Source organism: Tiliqua scincoides, chromosome 3 (assembly GCF_035046505.1).
Source record: "Tiliqua scincoides isolate rTilSci1 chromosome 3, rTilSci1.hap2, whole genome shotgun sequence".
NCBI classification, from domain to species: Eukaryota; Metazoa; Chordata; class Lepidosauria; order Squamata; family Scincidae; genus Tiliqua; species Tiliqua scincoides.
This window is the reverse complement of record NC_089823.1, coordinates 193,627,174-193,642,142: the sequence shown is the minus strand read 5'-3', so window position 1 is coordinate 193,642,142 and position 14,969 is coordinate 193,627,174. Positions and strand designations below refer to the sequence as shown.

The window sequence follows — 14,969 nt, the reverse complement described above, 5'->3', positions numbered from 1 at the left end:
GGGTCATTAATTACTAGGGTCACTGGGGAATGTGAGCCCATCAACAGCAGCACAGTGTGCCTTGTCAATTGTCAAAAAATTGATGGTGTGCCATTGACAATTTTAGTGTCTTGTTGGTGTGCCTTGAGATAAAAGGCTGAAAATCACAGCTATACACAATTACCTAGAAGCAAGTTCCACTGAATTCAATGGGGCCTACTTAGATGTACACAGGATTTTACTGTCAGTGAATGCATTAGTTTATTGCTAGTTAGACTTGAATAAATACCTTGAAAAAGCAGCCAACAGAGTATGATTTAGAGAATTTGAGAGAATGATTTATTAGACCAACTCTCACACTCATTTTTAATTAACACCATAAGCAACTATTCCCAAGTTGATCCAAGAAATTACTCAGATAAATGCTTTTCCAGTCTCTCCCTCCTCTGCTACACTTTGAGTGAAATCTACTAGCTAATATCCAGAAGACCAATAAATTAACCAGGGTGTGTCTGACACAGGATGTTCATGCTCTGAATTTGCTGCTGAGTACATCCAATTTTTATGAACAAAAGTTCTAGCATTTTGTTTTACAATGCAGTTTCCATTTCCCTCTCATGTGTTTGCTGAAACAAATATTCTTAATGCTTAATACAGTGGTTCCCAAACTTTTGAGCACCTTGACTCACTTTGTCTTCCACAGTGGTTTGTGACCCGGTACTCAGTGCTTTGCCTGCAAAGCTTTTCTGGTAGCTCCTAGAAGCCACTTATGGGTCACACCAGCCCATGACCCACTTCATTGGTCTCTACGAGTCCAAAATACCTCACCTAAGTCATGTGCGCAAACTGAAAGTAAACCGGAAGTCACTTCCAATTGGTGTTCTGGGGCCTGAGGTGGCCAATGGAGTGGGTTGTGGGCCTGGAAACACTCCAGGAGCTTTGTAAGCTAAGCAATGACCATCAGTAAAAACCTATTGGTGGGTCGTGACCAAAACTTTGGGAAACTTTGGCTGAATAGATAAGCTTTCTCATGTCTTTGGGAATGATCTTAGGAAAGGAGACAGGAGGACATTACTTCCTCAAAGCTGTGTTTAAGAGAACACAACTTTGAATAGGGAACACCCTATCAAAGGTAACCCTTGGCTGATATCTTCTAACAAATACAGGATAACTGGTATGACAGTAGTGGAATTCTGCCGCAATGAAAGGAATCGCTCATGCTTAATTGAAATACCCAGCTTGACTTTGGAACATTAGATAGTATTAATTGGCAGCTATAGTTCCAAAAGGCACAAACACACACTTGTAAGCAACTGTCATTTACAGCAAGGTATATAATTATATACAATAATATAATTGGACAAAAAGGTGGGGTATAAATTAATAAAATAATAATAATAATAAAATAATGGTTTATTACATTACAAAAATATACAAAATATAACAGACAAATATTCTGATAAATTCCTTCCCACTACTCCCAATGTTTTTTCTTTGTTGTGGTAAAATATTTTCTCTTGCAAGTCAACAGGAATTTTATAATGAGTGGATAAAAGCACTCTAAACCACAGGCTCCTAATTAAAAATACAGTACTTTTTCACACAAAACAATTGTACAAAATTATTACTGAAGAACTCTGTGTCTTGATCAAACACAGCAAGAAACCATTCAAATTTATAAGTCCTGATTCCACTATTATAATTTTTCAAGAAGTAACAAGAACACAAAGCTTCTCTTATCTGAGGCCACACAAGTTCAAATTGAGATCTGTGTCTTCATTTGCACTAACCAGTTCAGAAACATTCTATATATTTCCAGGATGAAGACTGAAAGTTTGGAAACAAGAATTAAAGATGGTCAGAACTTGTCCAAGGGAGTATTCAGGTTAAATTCAGGTTAAAGAAAGGTCTGGCAATTCCTTTTAATACTGAAAGCTTCGTTTGGTCTGAATATCATCAAGAATCTGCTGCAACTCTTCATCCTCAAACCGACCCTCTAAGCTGAAAGAAAAAAATAAACCATGGTTAAGTATGGAAAAAACAGCAAACCAACACAATCAGGTGCTAATTTCCAAGCTTGCCTGAAAATTCTGTCCATTAACTTCTTTCTGCCCCCATGTCTGAAATTGGTTATAATTAATTAGTAGCAAGGAAAAGCAATTTTCACTCAGGATAACTATCTTTCTTATTATAATGACTGAAAAACACTATGTGTGAGGGCCTTCTCTCCTGTCTTGCTATGGAAAGGAGACAGTTGCATGCACTGCCTCCAAAATACATAACCCCTGCTCAAAAGGTTGCATCCTCTCATCTGTCCTGGAACTTTTTTTAATTTTCGGGGAGGGGGGGAGGAGAAATAATCCCTACATACTGACTTCAAAATAGAACAGACTAAAGCAGAGCTCCAGCAGGAGCAATCCTGGTAGATTGCTGGTAGCAATCCTGGTAGATTGGAATCATGTTCTGTCTGTTCCTCTGTACTTAGCTGAAGGAGAAGACAGAGAGCAGAAGTCCATCCTGTCAGTTGCATCTGGTCATAAATTTAGATGTACCGGATCACAGCCCATCTAGTCTAGCTTCCTGTATCTCACAGTGCCCTCTTCCAGATACATCTGGGAGGACATAAGACAAGATACCTACCGTATTTATCGGCGTATAACACGCACTTTTTCCCCCTGAAAATAGGGGGCAAATGATGTATGCGTGTTATACGGCGATGTCTCTTTAAGGGATCCTGTTCCCAATAGTGCCTAGCGGCGGCACAGCATCGTGACGTGATGTCAGCGCTGCGCCCGCCCATATTATCACAGCCGCTGGCAGCTGATGAATATGGTAAGTGGAGACCCTTTCTTTGGGGAGGGGAGGGGGAGGGATTGAGGTGAGGTGGCATAAGTAATGCTTTGGATGGTGAAGAAGATGAGCTGATTTATGAAGATAGTAGCAGTGAAAGCAGCAGTGTTCATTGCGATTTTGAAGATAGCAGTGAAGATGAAGAGTTTCTTGGTTTCCCAGATAGTGATTTCTGAGTAAACTTTTGTAAAAACAAAATATCCAAGTTTCTTTTGTTAAAACAGTTGCTTTTACTGTCCTTTTACATTATTTACCTTATATGTGGTAATAATATTAATAAAAAAAAGTTCTGAGCTACCCTTATTTTTTTCCTGAAATTTTCCTCTTAAAATGAAGATGCGTGTTATACGCCTGTGCGTGTTATACACCGATAAATACGGTATATCCTATTGCCACTCCCTTGCATCTGGCATTCAGGGAATGCATTCAGGGTCATCTGGAGAGAAACAACAGAGCTGGCTAAACTCCTTCCTATCTTTCTGACAGGAAGAAAGGGAGAAAGAATTGCAAGCCTGCACTCATTCTTCACAATCATGGTAAGGAAGTTGCTTCCGGGGTGAGTTTCCATTGACCTCCAGTTATAAAGTCGTTAGCTTTAAGTCTGGGAGAAAGACAGCAGCCATCTTTAGTGTGCACTGTCAAGAAGCATCACAGCATGAATGTCAACAGCCCTACCTGGCTGGTCTCTGTCTTCTAGGAACTAGGGAGTGGGGACATATGGAAAATAATGCAGCTCCTCCATGTGTTCTCGGCATGGGGGCTCAGAAATGTGTATCAGTGGTGGGTGACCACCAACCACCAATTACTTGCAGGGCTACCATAACATGTTATATCCTTCTAAAACCACATGACTCAAGTTGTACTACCGATATCACATAAAGCCAGACCAATCCAGTTGTTGAACCAGAGGGTGGAAATACCACTGATTTTGATGTTCTTTGCCTGTTGGGATTGCGCATAAAAAGATACTTTGATGACTCACCTTGGAATTAAAGCTTTGGCTTCCTCAGCTGTCTCAGGACACAGATTAGCCAAACATGCCAGTTCAAATTTATGAAGTTTCTTTTGAAGCAACAAGCTGCAATAAAAGACAGGAAGAAAATACGTATCCAGAAAAACGAAATCAACTGAGAAAAAGACTTGTTGCACTAGTCTGTTGCAGTACATGCAAAGATTAACACATTTATTGTACCATAAGCTTTTGTGAACTAGGGCCCACTTTATCAGAGATATGGTTGTTCTCGGTTGGCTGGCAGATGTAATCAAAAAATAACATGGAAAGACCAAGCATTAGAGGTATGGTTAATTTTATAAATGTTAAATCTCATGAGTAGTAATTATATAAAAGATCTTTATATCAATGGCAGTTTAGAAAATGCTATTTTCATTAACATACAAAAACCACAATAACCCCCATATTTAAATACAAGTAGCACAAATACGGTGCCAACTAGATAATTCAACAAATGTCATGGTCTCTGTTTGGTTATGCCTTAAATCCTCTACATTACCTTTAAACTGTGAAATAAAGTTAAACTTATTTATATCTAACAAAGGGTTCCCCTGTCTCTCTCTTAATTTAGTAGATATATGTTCTTCCATATTAACACTCACATTTCAAATAAAATATTGTTTTCACAGGGCACATTACCCACCTGCGGACACTAGCAATAGTCTCCCGGTTTTTGAAGCGGCTAAAGCGAGCAGTATAGTTTAGAGTTTTCATGAAGACTTCAGAGAGCTCCTGTTCATCTTCTGCACTCTCATTCTGCTGCTTCCGATGTTCAAGAAGCATGTGTACTTCTGAATTTAGAAGGGTTTCAGCAGTTTCAAATTCTGTAGGCAAAGATAGGTGTTGAGGAAACCAACAGTGCAGAAGACAAAGAAATACACTTTAATGATATTCTCTTATACTTGGTCTGCACAAGTCAGAATACAGTATTTGTGAGAGATTTTATTCATCAAATAAAACTGGTCACAGCAGGCTATTGAGCGGGCTATCAGTTGTTCCTGCAGGAACAGATACAAGAATGTCATTTGAGGTTCTGTTCCCTAAGACCTAGTCAACCCATGTAACAGACCTGAGCTGGTAGAGTTTCCAGGCTGCACATGGAGGATGCTATTTTTAAATGCTCTCCCTTTTTAAAAAAAAACAAACAACAAAACAAAACCCTTTATCCAAGTAAAAAACTAATATGTCAGAGAGCATTTGGTAGGCCACTGTGAGGTACAGGAAGCTGGACTAGATGGGCCTATGGTCTGATGGGGCTGTTCTTAGAGAGAAAGGTTCTAATCCCCTCAACCCCCTCTCTGCTAAGCTAGTTTTTTTTCCCTTGCTGCAAGTTTTATACAAAGGAGAGTATTCAAGATGTGTCACACACAACCCCAACCTGAAGTGATTTAGTCTGCCACTTCAACAACTTCAGTTTTGTTGCATACATAGACCAGACTTTAGAGAAAAAGAACAGAGCCTCGAATGTTCAGTTGACAGCTCAAAGTCTATTCCCATGAACAGCAATGTATGAACATAGAGTTGAGAAAAAAGTTACTGTGAAATATAGTTTTTATAACACTTAAATAATCTGAAATGATATAGGGTGATCAAGGTTACCAGGTAGCGGGGGGGGGGGGGGAGGCCTGTCATTAGGATCTCAATTACCTTCTGCAAATGTGACATTTAACATTTAGCTAGGAGAGCCAAAGTATTCCCTAGTTTTCGCAAGACAGTAGCACCTGGAGAGTGAGCTACCAAACCACTCACAAATTATGTGCTGGTCAACTATCCAAAGGGCATTAATATAGGATTACCTTCATTTAGTACAGTGTTCTTCAACCTGTGGGTCATGACTCCAATGGAGCCATGAAGTCTCACTTGGGGGATCACGGCAAACTTTCAAAGCCTGGACAAGAGAGGGCTTCGATCCAACCCAATAATGGAACTGCCTTATCAAAATTGATTTCTTGATATAAACCTGCACAGCCTCTTCTCATTGTCCTGCCCTGGAATTCCTAAGGTCACCCTGCTGAGGCTACTACCTCACAGGGTTATTGTAGTGACACAACAGGTAGAGGAAAAACACCCAAGGGGAGGGGGCGGCAGGGTTGGAGAGTGGGCAGATTGGGTCCCAGGAGGGAGGCGTAATTGGTGGTGGGCCCCCAGTCTCATACATTTTTTATTGGAGTTGTGACAAATAAAAGGTGGAAGACCACTGAAGACATGTACAACTAGTACATGTATATCCTGCCTTTCCACTCAGGACCCTATGAATAGGACTTCCTAAGTAGTTCCCCATTCAAGCACTGACCAGACCCAGACCTGTTTATGTGACTTCAGGCCACGCTCTGGAGCTGAACACAGATGAGGGAAAGGAAACAAGGTCACCCTGGGAACACACCAGCCTTTTAATAAACACAGGATCACATAAGTGATCCAGGCAGCAGCACTAGCCTCCAAGGCTGCAATCCTAGCCACACTTACCTGAGAGTAAGTAAGCCTCATTGAGACACAATGGGACTTGCTTTTGAGTAGATACACATAGGATTGCGCTCTGAGGCTGCAATCCTATCCACACTTACCTAGGAGTAAGTAAGCCTTGTTGGGAGACAATGGGACTTACTCCTGAGTAGGAAGGCATAGGATTGAGCTCTGAGGCTGCAATTCCAGCCACACTTACCTGGGAGTAAGTAAGCCCCACTGGGACACAATGGGGCTTACTTCTGAGTAGACACGCCTAGGATTGTGCCCCGAGGCTGCAAGCCTCTCCGCACTCCCCTGGGAGTGAGCCCCACTGACTAGAACGGGACGGACTTCTGAGCAGTCACGCCGAGGACCGGGCTGCGAGTCGCCCGCTTCAGCTCGCACAGGCAGAGCCTCCCGCGCGACTCGCGCCCGAGGCGGCTTCTGTGCCCTTCCCAGAGGCGGGCGCCGCTCACCCTTGGGAAAGACGAGCTGGGAGGCGTCCTCCTCCACGTCCACAGCCCGCGCATCGCTCCCGCCAGCCGCCATCGCTCCCCCGGGCCCGGCAACCAACGCGGCCTGCTCGGCGGAAGGGCAGCGGAGCTGCTGGCAGCCGCGACGCCCTCTGTCTCCGCCCACTTACTGGCGGCATCTCTGTGAGGAACCCCCGCCGCCGGAAGAGTCAGCGGGGCTGAGGGGCTCCTCCCCGCTGGGCGGAAGGAGCGCGAGAGGCAGTGGCGCGTCTGCTCGGGTGCTCCTCTGTGAAGAGCAGGCCCAGGCTGGTCTGCTCAGAAGTCAGCCCCATGGTCTTCAGTGGGGCTTACTCACAGGAAAGTGTGCAGCCTGAGAAGAACGTGAAGAAGACACCTGCTGCACAGGACTACCTAACAGGGACCTGCGGTGGGTGGGGAGGCAGGTGAGGCAGGGCCTCCCCACCGGAGTCCTTCGAAAAGCGCCGCCACCGTGGGAGGCACCCAAGCGCCCACGACCCACGCGCAAAGCATGTTTGAGGATCTCCTCGAGCGTGGGTTGGCGTGCTTGAGCACCTCCCTCAATGGCGGAGCTTTTCATAGGACTCCGGTGGGGAGGCACTGCCCCACCTGCCTCCCCACCCACCGCAAGTCCCTGTTAGATAGTCCATAGCCACATCTGCCAACACGTGTGGGTTGTGGGTGCTTGGGTGCCTCACACAGTGGTGGCACTTTTCAAAGGACTCCAGTGGGGAGGCACTGCCTCACCTGCCTCCATGTGTGGGTTGTGGGTGCTTGTGCGCCTCACACAGTGGTGGCATTTTTCAAAGGACTCCAGTGGGGAGGCACTATCTCACCTGCCACACGTACCTAGTTACTATCTTATCCTGCCTCCTGTGGCTAGGGGTGTTTGAAAATGGCTTTATTTTTAGCCACATATTTCATGATTTGAAAGGCAGAAAAACCAGTGTTAATGTGTTTTTATTCCAAATTCTCATCCCATTTCCCACCCCCTCGTGCAGTTACCCCCCCCCTTCCCCTGGTTCTCAGACTCCCAGAGAGTTTGAGAACTACTGCTTTAATATAAGGTGGTTCACATAGGCAGATTTTCCTGAGGGTTTTTTTTTTTTTTTACAGTAACAGAACCTATCTTTCCAAGAACCAAACAGTATTCCAGATGGATCTTTCAGTAGTCTGGTATCACTTCTGGCCACCTTCTGCCTTCCACGCTGGTTGACAAAGAGCTCCTTTTATCTCACTAAAGGGCAGCCAAACAACTTCTTCACTCACACTGAAGCAGGTGGAAAAGTTCAGCTCAGCTTAACAGCTGCTTCTTAAGGTCTCACCACTCATGGAAGCTTCTGGTGGTCTCAAACTGGCAACCTTCAGGCATTAACAGCAGCTCTACCCTCTAGAGCAGACATCCTACCTACAAAATGCTGTGTTTCATGTTTTTTAACAAAAATAAACCAAAAATCACACCTCCACCTATGGCCCACAGTGGTCAACCAGATGGTTCTGAGCAGCCCACAGAGCAATAGCCCTCCCCCAAGATGGATACGCTATGGCATACTTTCCTCTGGAGGCAGTGTTGAAACCATGATGAACTATAATAACCACTGGCAGACTTGGCCTCCATGAACTGGTGTAATCCCCTTTTAAAGCCATCTTTGGCTAGGCCAACATATGTTGTAGCAGACTGTTAAGCATCTCTGCCCAATGTTGCATATATGCAACAGGGACCAAATGTATACACCTGTGGGTCAGGCATAAATGGGTTTTAATCTTGTGCATATCTACACAGAAATAAGCCCTATTTAATTCAAGGACACTTGTTGGCAGGTAAACATGTATATAGGACATGACATTTCGCAATGGTTCTCACACATTTAGCACCAGGACCCACTTTTTAGAATGTGAATCTGTCAGGACCCACCAGAAGTGATGTCATGACCAGAAGTGACATCCTCAAGCAGAAAATTGCAACACTACCCACACTTACCCAAGAGAAAGTCCCATTTATTACCATTGTTAAAAGAACATACATAGTAGCTTGTTACCAGTACAGGTCTGTAACATTTCCCCAAATGCAGTCACATACCATGGTAGCATCAAGTCTAATATATTAAAAATAAAATATTGAAATGAATGGGGACCCACCTGAAATTGGCTCGCGACCCACCTAGTGGGTCCCAACCCACAGTTTGAGAAACACTGACATATAGGATATAACAGGGAGAAAGCTGGGCTTGGACATTTCTCCCATTTCTCTTTTGTTTGGTTTTTACTTCGGAAATATTCACGCAGGGATGTTCCTTCTATCTGAAGCAGTGCAGCCCTACTGCTACATATGAGGTTCTAGTCATCACTGTATCTCACAACTGCAGCAGCAAACTCTATGGCAGGGTGGCCAGACTTAACAAGAGAGCCAAGTACAATAAATGTTAGAGGTTTGAGAGACACAATGTTTAAGAAGCATTTACATTCTTAAATATATTTACTCACTATGAACATTATTTTTATTATTAATTAACAGTATTTGTATACCGCTTTTCAACTAGAAGTTCACAAAGCGGTTTACAGAGAAAAATCAAATAACTAAATGGCTCCCTGTCCCAAAAGGGCTCACAATCTAAAAAGATTGAACATAAAACATGTTTTAATCCAGTGGATTCTCATACCAGTATAACTGATAAATAATTATAAAGCTTGAAAAATTCTTATTTATATTTTATATTAATATATTTTATATTAATTGTGATGCAAACAAGAGCTCAGTCAACATATTTCCAGCAGTTGCATATTATATGTCAAAGAGTCACATTAGGCTCCTGAGCCACAGTTTGACCACCCCTGCTCTATGGGTTATGTGTTGTGAATAATTATTTCCCCTCTTTCTCCTGGATCTTCTGTGGGGGTTCAGCCTCAGGAGCTACTGCCTATGCTTCACGGTGCCCCTCTTGCATGTGCAATTTGAAGGCTTCTGCACACTTAATTGGCAGTAAGGTGCTGTTGGGAAACTTGCATTTTGAGTAAATATAGGTTGGATTGGGTTGCCCATGAAAAAGGGCATGCTTCCCACCTTAAAACTGAAAGGAGAAGTAGTGGAATAGAGCTTCCAGGCCCACATGAGTCTCAAATTTATTTTTAAAAAGTCATTCATACTGGAGGAAAACACTGGTTTTTGAACCAGCTGGTTCAGATCAAGGGGCACTTGATCACCACGACTCCTTTCTCAATTTTGAAGATCCAACACAAAACTTTCTCTAGACAAATATCTTCCACTTTCCCTACTGCCTAGGTGAAAAATGGGCCTGTAGTTGGCAACCATCCCTTTCCCATGTCAGGCATCACAGAGAGATAAAAGGCACTCCTTCCCTCTCCTCTGCACATTATGAATGTGTAAAACCTTGCACTTGGAAAACATCCTCCTTACTCTTCAGCACAATTCTACTTATACAAAAGCAAAATTTCCACTTAATTTATTGAGTAGAATCCCTAGTAAATGCATTCACCCTCCATTCCAGGTCTAACCTATCTTAAATTCATCTGCAGTTACTCCAGAGTTCAGGAAGGTAAAATGGACATTCTCCTCCTAAGGAACACGACAATTTTAACCAGCTGAAGCTTGGGAATTTTTAAGTACAGGTTGAGACTCATTATTCATCTGGATTCCTTCCAAGCACTCATGTGGGTGGCAAAAAATGCACTATTGCAAATCCATTTTAAAAAGCTTCTTTGCTCCAGTGATTTAAAAACAGTCTTGCTGACCTTTGTGATGTAAGATAAGAGTCATTAAGAAGACAATCCATCAATCAGTTGTCCTCCAAGAGCATACAAAGGCACTTCACTCAGCCCCTCCCTTCACCAATGCAAAATGATCACCTTTCTTTCACATGCTCAGGGGGAAGGGAGGGGTCTGCTGGATTGTCAGCCAGCTGCCCCCCCTCTCTCATTAAGGAGGCTATTGTTAAAGGACTGTTCAGTTTTTTAAACTGATTTTAAAGGGATGCATTTTCCCCTTCTCCAGGGATCAGCACATTCCTTCTCATTTGCAGGGGGTCATTCATGTTGAGTCAAATCCGTGTATAAATAGGCTGGACCTGTAGTTGCTTCTTGAACATGCATGTATAAGATCAGACATTGTAAGATCAATTAAGCTGTAGGGGGTGTAGCAAAGTTCTAAAATTCTTGCTTTGCATGCAGGTCTCAGATTGCATCTGTGGCATCTCCAGATAGGGCACAGTAAAAATTCCCGCCTAAAACTCTAGCACAGTGATTTTCAACCTTTTCCATCTCAGGACACACTGACAAGGCACTAAAATGGTCAAGAAATACCACCAGGTTTTTGACCGCTGACAAGGCACACCAGGCTGCCAGTGGGGGGCTCACATCCCCATTGGCCCTATTAATAAATGACCTTCACCCAAATTCCAGTGGCACACCTGTGGACCATTCGTGGCACACCAGTGTGCCATGGCACAGTGGTTGAAAATGGCTGCTCTAGCAAGTCACTGCCAGACATTAGCAGTATTGAGGCTAGATGGACCAAAAACTATTTTATAATGAATTTGCACAGGTAAGAAGCCCTAGTCCCCAACCCACCAGTGAGTTGTGACCCAATTTTTGGTGGTTTGTGAAGCTGACAGGCCAGATTAGGCTATGCGCATCAAGGGTTGAACAAGCTTTTATAGGGGAAGCAGTGCTGCCAATCATCATCATAGCCACACCCCTTGGCATTTATACACCAGGCAGCAGTCTCTAGATCTCTAAAAAGTTTGAAAACCACTACCCGAGCCCAGCTCCCTCCAAACCCTGACCCACAGGCCAGATCTGGGGTTTGGGTGAATCCTCCCCCCCCCCCCCCCCGTGACCGATACTGTTCTGGTGTGCGACAGCTCTTCATGTTCCCAGATCGGGATGATGCAATGCTCTTGGGCAGTCGCATCTGCCTGGAAACACAGGCCAATACTCATTTTGCTTTCTTAAATGTAACACCAATTCCTGGGTATATTTGGGGTGCTGATTCCAAAAATGGCATCCATTTTGCCCTATCACCTCTAGGTTTGGAGACACAGCATAGCCTCTTTAGTGAATGGTTCAAGCAGCTTTCTCATGAGAAAGCCTACACCATGGCTTCCTCATGAGAAAGCTGCTTAAGCCATTCGCTAATGAGGCTATACTATATCTTCAGAACTAGATGTGATAGGGCAAAATGGGTGCCATTTTTGGAATCAGCACCCCAAATTCATATCAAGCCACCATAAAGTTTGGGAAAAACTTTTCTGACCCTCAATTTTATAGGCCTGTGAAATCTGGGCACAATACCTGCTGGGACATTGTACCATAGATGCAACTGCCCAGAGTGTTGCATTGTCCCGATTTGGGGACATGAAGAGCCATGGTGCACTGGAATGGTAAGCACCAGTCACACTAGAGAAGGCATTCCAGGTGCCCTAGCCTATTTAGGATTGGAATGGTACTCTCCAATGGGGTTGTAATCGCACGCTCATGTATTTGAGAATAAGCCCCATTGAGCTCTATGGAAAGCAAAGCAGCCTCATGGCCGCGTTTACTCACGAGTAGGCAGATAAGCCTTGGCTGATGGTCAGGCCAGGCAAAGGGGAATGTGAGGACACCAGAATGGTCCCAATCTGATGGAGCTGCTCCAGAAGGCAGCTCCAAAAGGTAGCCTCCCCTCCCCTCACTAAAAAGGACCAAAAAGAGGCTTCAGCTGGTAAGGGGAAGTTTTCTATTTTGCACTTGAAAAGCCAGGTGTGCCTTTGTATTGATATGCCTTAAATGGAAGAACTTTAAGCTGGGCACTGGGGAGGGCTGAAAATCTCACTGTTTCTTTTTCTGGGGGATTGTTATTGCAGGCAGACTACAGGTAAGTTCCATTGATCACTATGGGATTTACTTCTGAGTAGACATGCATAGGATTGGGCTCACAGGCTGCAATCCTACCCACACTTTCCTGAGAGTAAGCCCCATTGACCACTATGGGACTTACTTCAGAGTAGACATGCATACTCCTGACTGAGGAGTTAAGTCAGATAGAGGTTAAAAGAGAAAATGTTTCAGACCTCATTGATAAATTAAAGATCAATAAGTCACCGGGCCCTGATGGCATCCACCCAAGAGTTATTAAGGAATTGAAGAATGAAGTTGCAGATCTCTTGACTAAGGTATGCAACTTGTCCCTCAAAACGGCCACAGTGCCAGAAGATTGGAGGATAGCAAATGTCACACCTATCTTTAAAAAGGGAAAGAGAACCCGGGAAACTATAGGCCAGTCAGCCTAACATCTATACCGGATAAGATGGTGGAATGCCTCATCAAAGATAGGATCTCAAAACACATAGATGAACAGGCCTTGCTGAGGGAGAATCAGCATGGCTTCTGTAAGGGTAAGTCTTGCCTCACGAACCTTATAGAATTCTTTGAAAAGGTCAACAGGCACGTGGACGTGGGAGAACCCATGGACATTATATATCTGGACTTTCAGAAGGCGTTTGACACGGTCCCTCACCAAAGGCTACTGAAAAAACTCCATAGTCAGGGAATTAGAGGACAGGTCCTCTCATGGATTCAGAACTGGTTGAAGGCCAGGAAACAGAGAGTGGGTGTCAATGGGCAATTTTCACAATGGAGAGAGGTGAAAAGCAGTGTGCCCCAAGGATCTGTCCTGGGACCGGTGCTTTTCAACCTCTTCATAAATGACCTGGAGACAGGGTTGAGCAGTGAGGTTGCAAAGTTTGCGGACGACACCAAACTTTTCCGAGTGGTGAAGATCAGAAGCGATTGTGAGGAGCTCAGAAGGATCTCTCCAGACTGGCAGAATGGGCAACAAAACGGCAGATGCGCTTCAATGTAAGTAAGTGTAAAGTCATGCACATTGGGGCAAAAAGTCAAAACTTTAGCTATAGGCTGATGGGTTCTGAGCTGTCTGTGACAGATCAGGAGAGAGATCTTGGGGTGGTGGTGGACAGGTCGATGAAAGCGTCGACCCAAAATGCGGTGGCAGTGAAGAAGGCCAATTCTATGCTTGGGATCATTAGGAAAGGTATTGAGAACAAAACGGCTAATATTATAATGCTGTTGTACAAATCGATTGTAACGCCACACCTGGAGTATTGTGTCGTTCTGGTCGCCGCATCTCAAAGAAGACATAGTGGAAATGGAAAAGGTGCAAAAGAGAACGACTAAGATGATTACGGGGCTGGGGCACCTTCCTTATGAGGAAAGGCTACGACGTTTGGGCCTCTTCAGCCTAGAAAAGAGACGCCTGAGGGGGAACATGATTGAGACATACAAAATTATGCAGGGGATGGACAGAGTGGATAGGGAGATGCTCTTTACACTCTCACATAATACCAGAACCAGGGGACATCCACTAAAATTGAGTGTTGGGAGAGTTAGGACAAGCGAAAATATTTCTTTACTCAGCGTGTGGTTGGTCTGTGGAACTCTTTGCCACAGGATGTGGTGATGGCGACTGGCCTGGACGCCTTTAAAAGGGGATTGGACAAGTTTCTGGAGAAAAAGTCCATTACGGGGTACAAGCCCTGATGTGTATGTGCAACCTCCTGATTTTAGAAATGGGTTATGTCAGAATGCCAGATGCAAGGGAGGGCACCAGGATGCAGGTCTCTTGTTATCTGGTGTGCTCCTTGGGGCATTTGGTGGGCTGCTGTGAGATACAGGAAGCTGGACTAGATGGGCCTATGGCCTGATCCAGTGGGGCTGTTCTTATATAGGCTTGGGCCCACAGACTGCAATCCTACCCACGCTTTCCTGAGTAAGCCCCATTGACCACAATAGGACTTACTTCAGAGTAGATTCACTTGGTGGAACAGGACTGGCTCCCCCTTATTTAATTATTTATTTTATTTTAATTATTTATAATTATGTATTTTAATTTGCTTGATGATGTCACTTCTGACCATGATATCACTTCCAATGGGTCCTGGACAGATTGTCATTCTAAAAAGTGGGTCCCAGTGGTAAAAGTTTGAGAACTGCTGCAATAAAGTGTTAGTAAGTTGACACATGGTGCATGTGTGCATGCGTGAGAGAGAGAGAAAGAGACCAAAATCACTAAAATCAGAATTTGGACGAATAATACCATCATGTTATATATCAATCAATGCGTTTCATGCAGAATGCAATGAAACAAACCACATTGAAATATCTGTGTTCTAACAAAAGGT

General features: G+C 44.0%; 1 protein-coding gene across 1 annotated transcript; it reads right to left on the bottom strand.

Annotated features, from left to right (window-relative positions):
- Positions 1–1,298: 1,298 nt before the first annotated feature.
- Positions 1,299–6,925, bottom strand: POLR2D (RNA polymerase II subunit D). Its single transcript, XM_066621239.1, has 4 exons — positions 6,763–6,925; positions 4,485–4,665; positions 3,812–3,907; positions 1,299–1,980 (listed from the first exon to the last, which is right to left on the bottom strand). The coding sequence occupies exons 1-4, from the start codon at positions 6,833–6,835 to the stop codon at positions 1,902–1,904; spliced, it is 429 nt and encodes a 142-aa protein (XP_066477336.1). The 5' UTR covers positions 6,836–6,925; the 3' UTR covers positions 1,299–1,901.
- Positions 6,926–14,969: the final 8,044 nt, after the last annotated feature.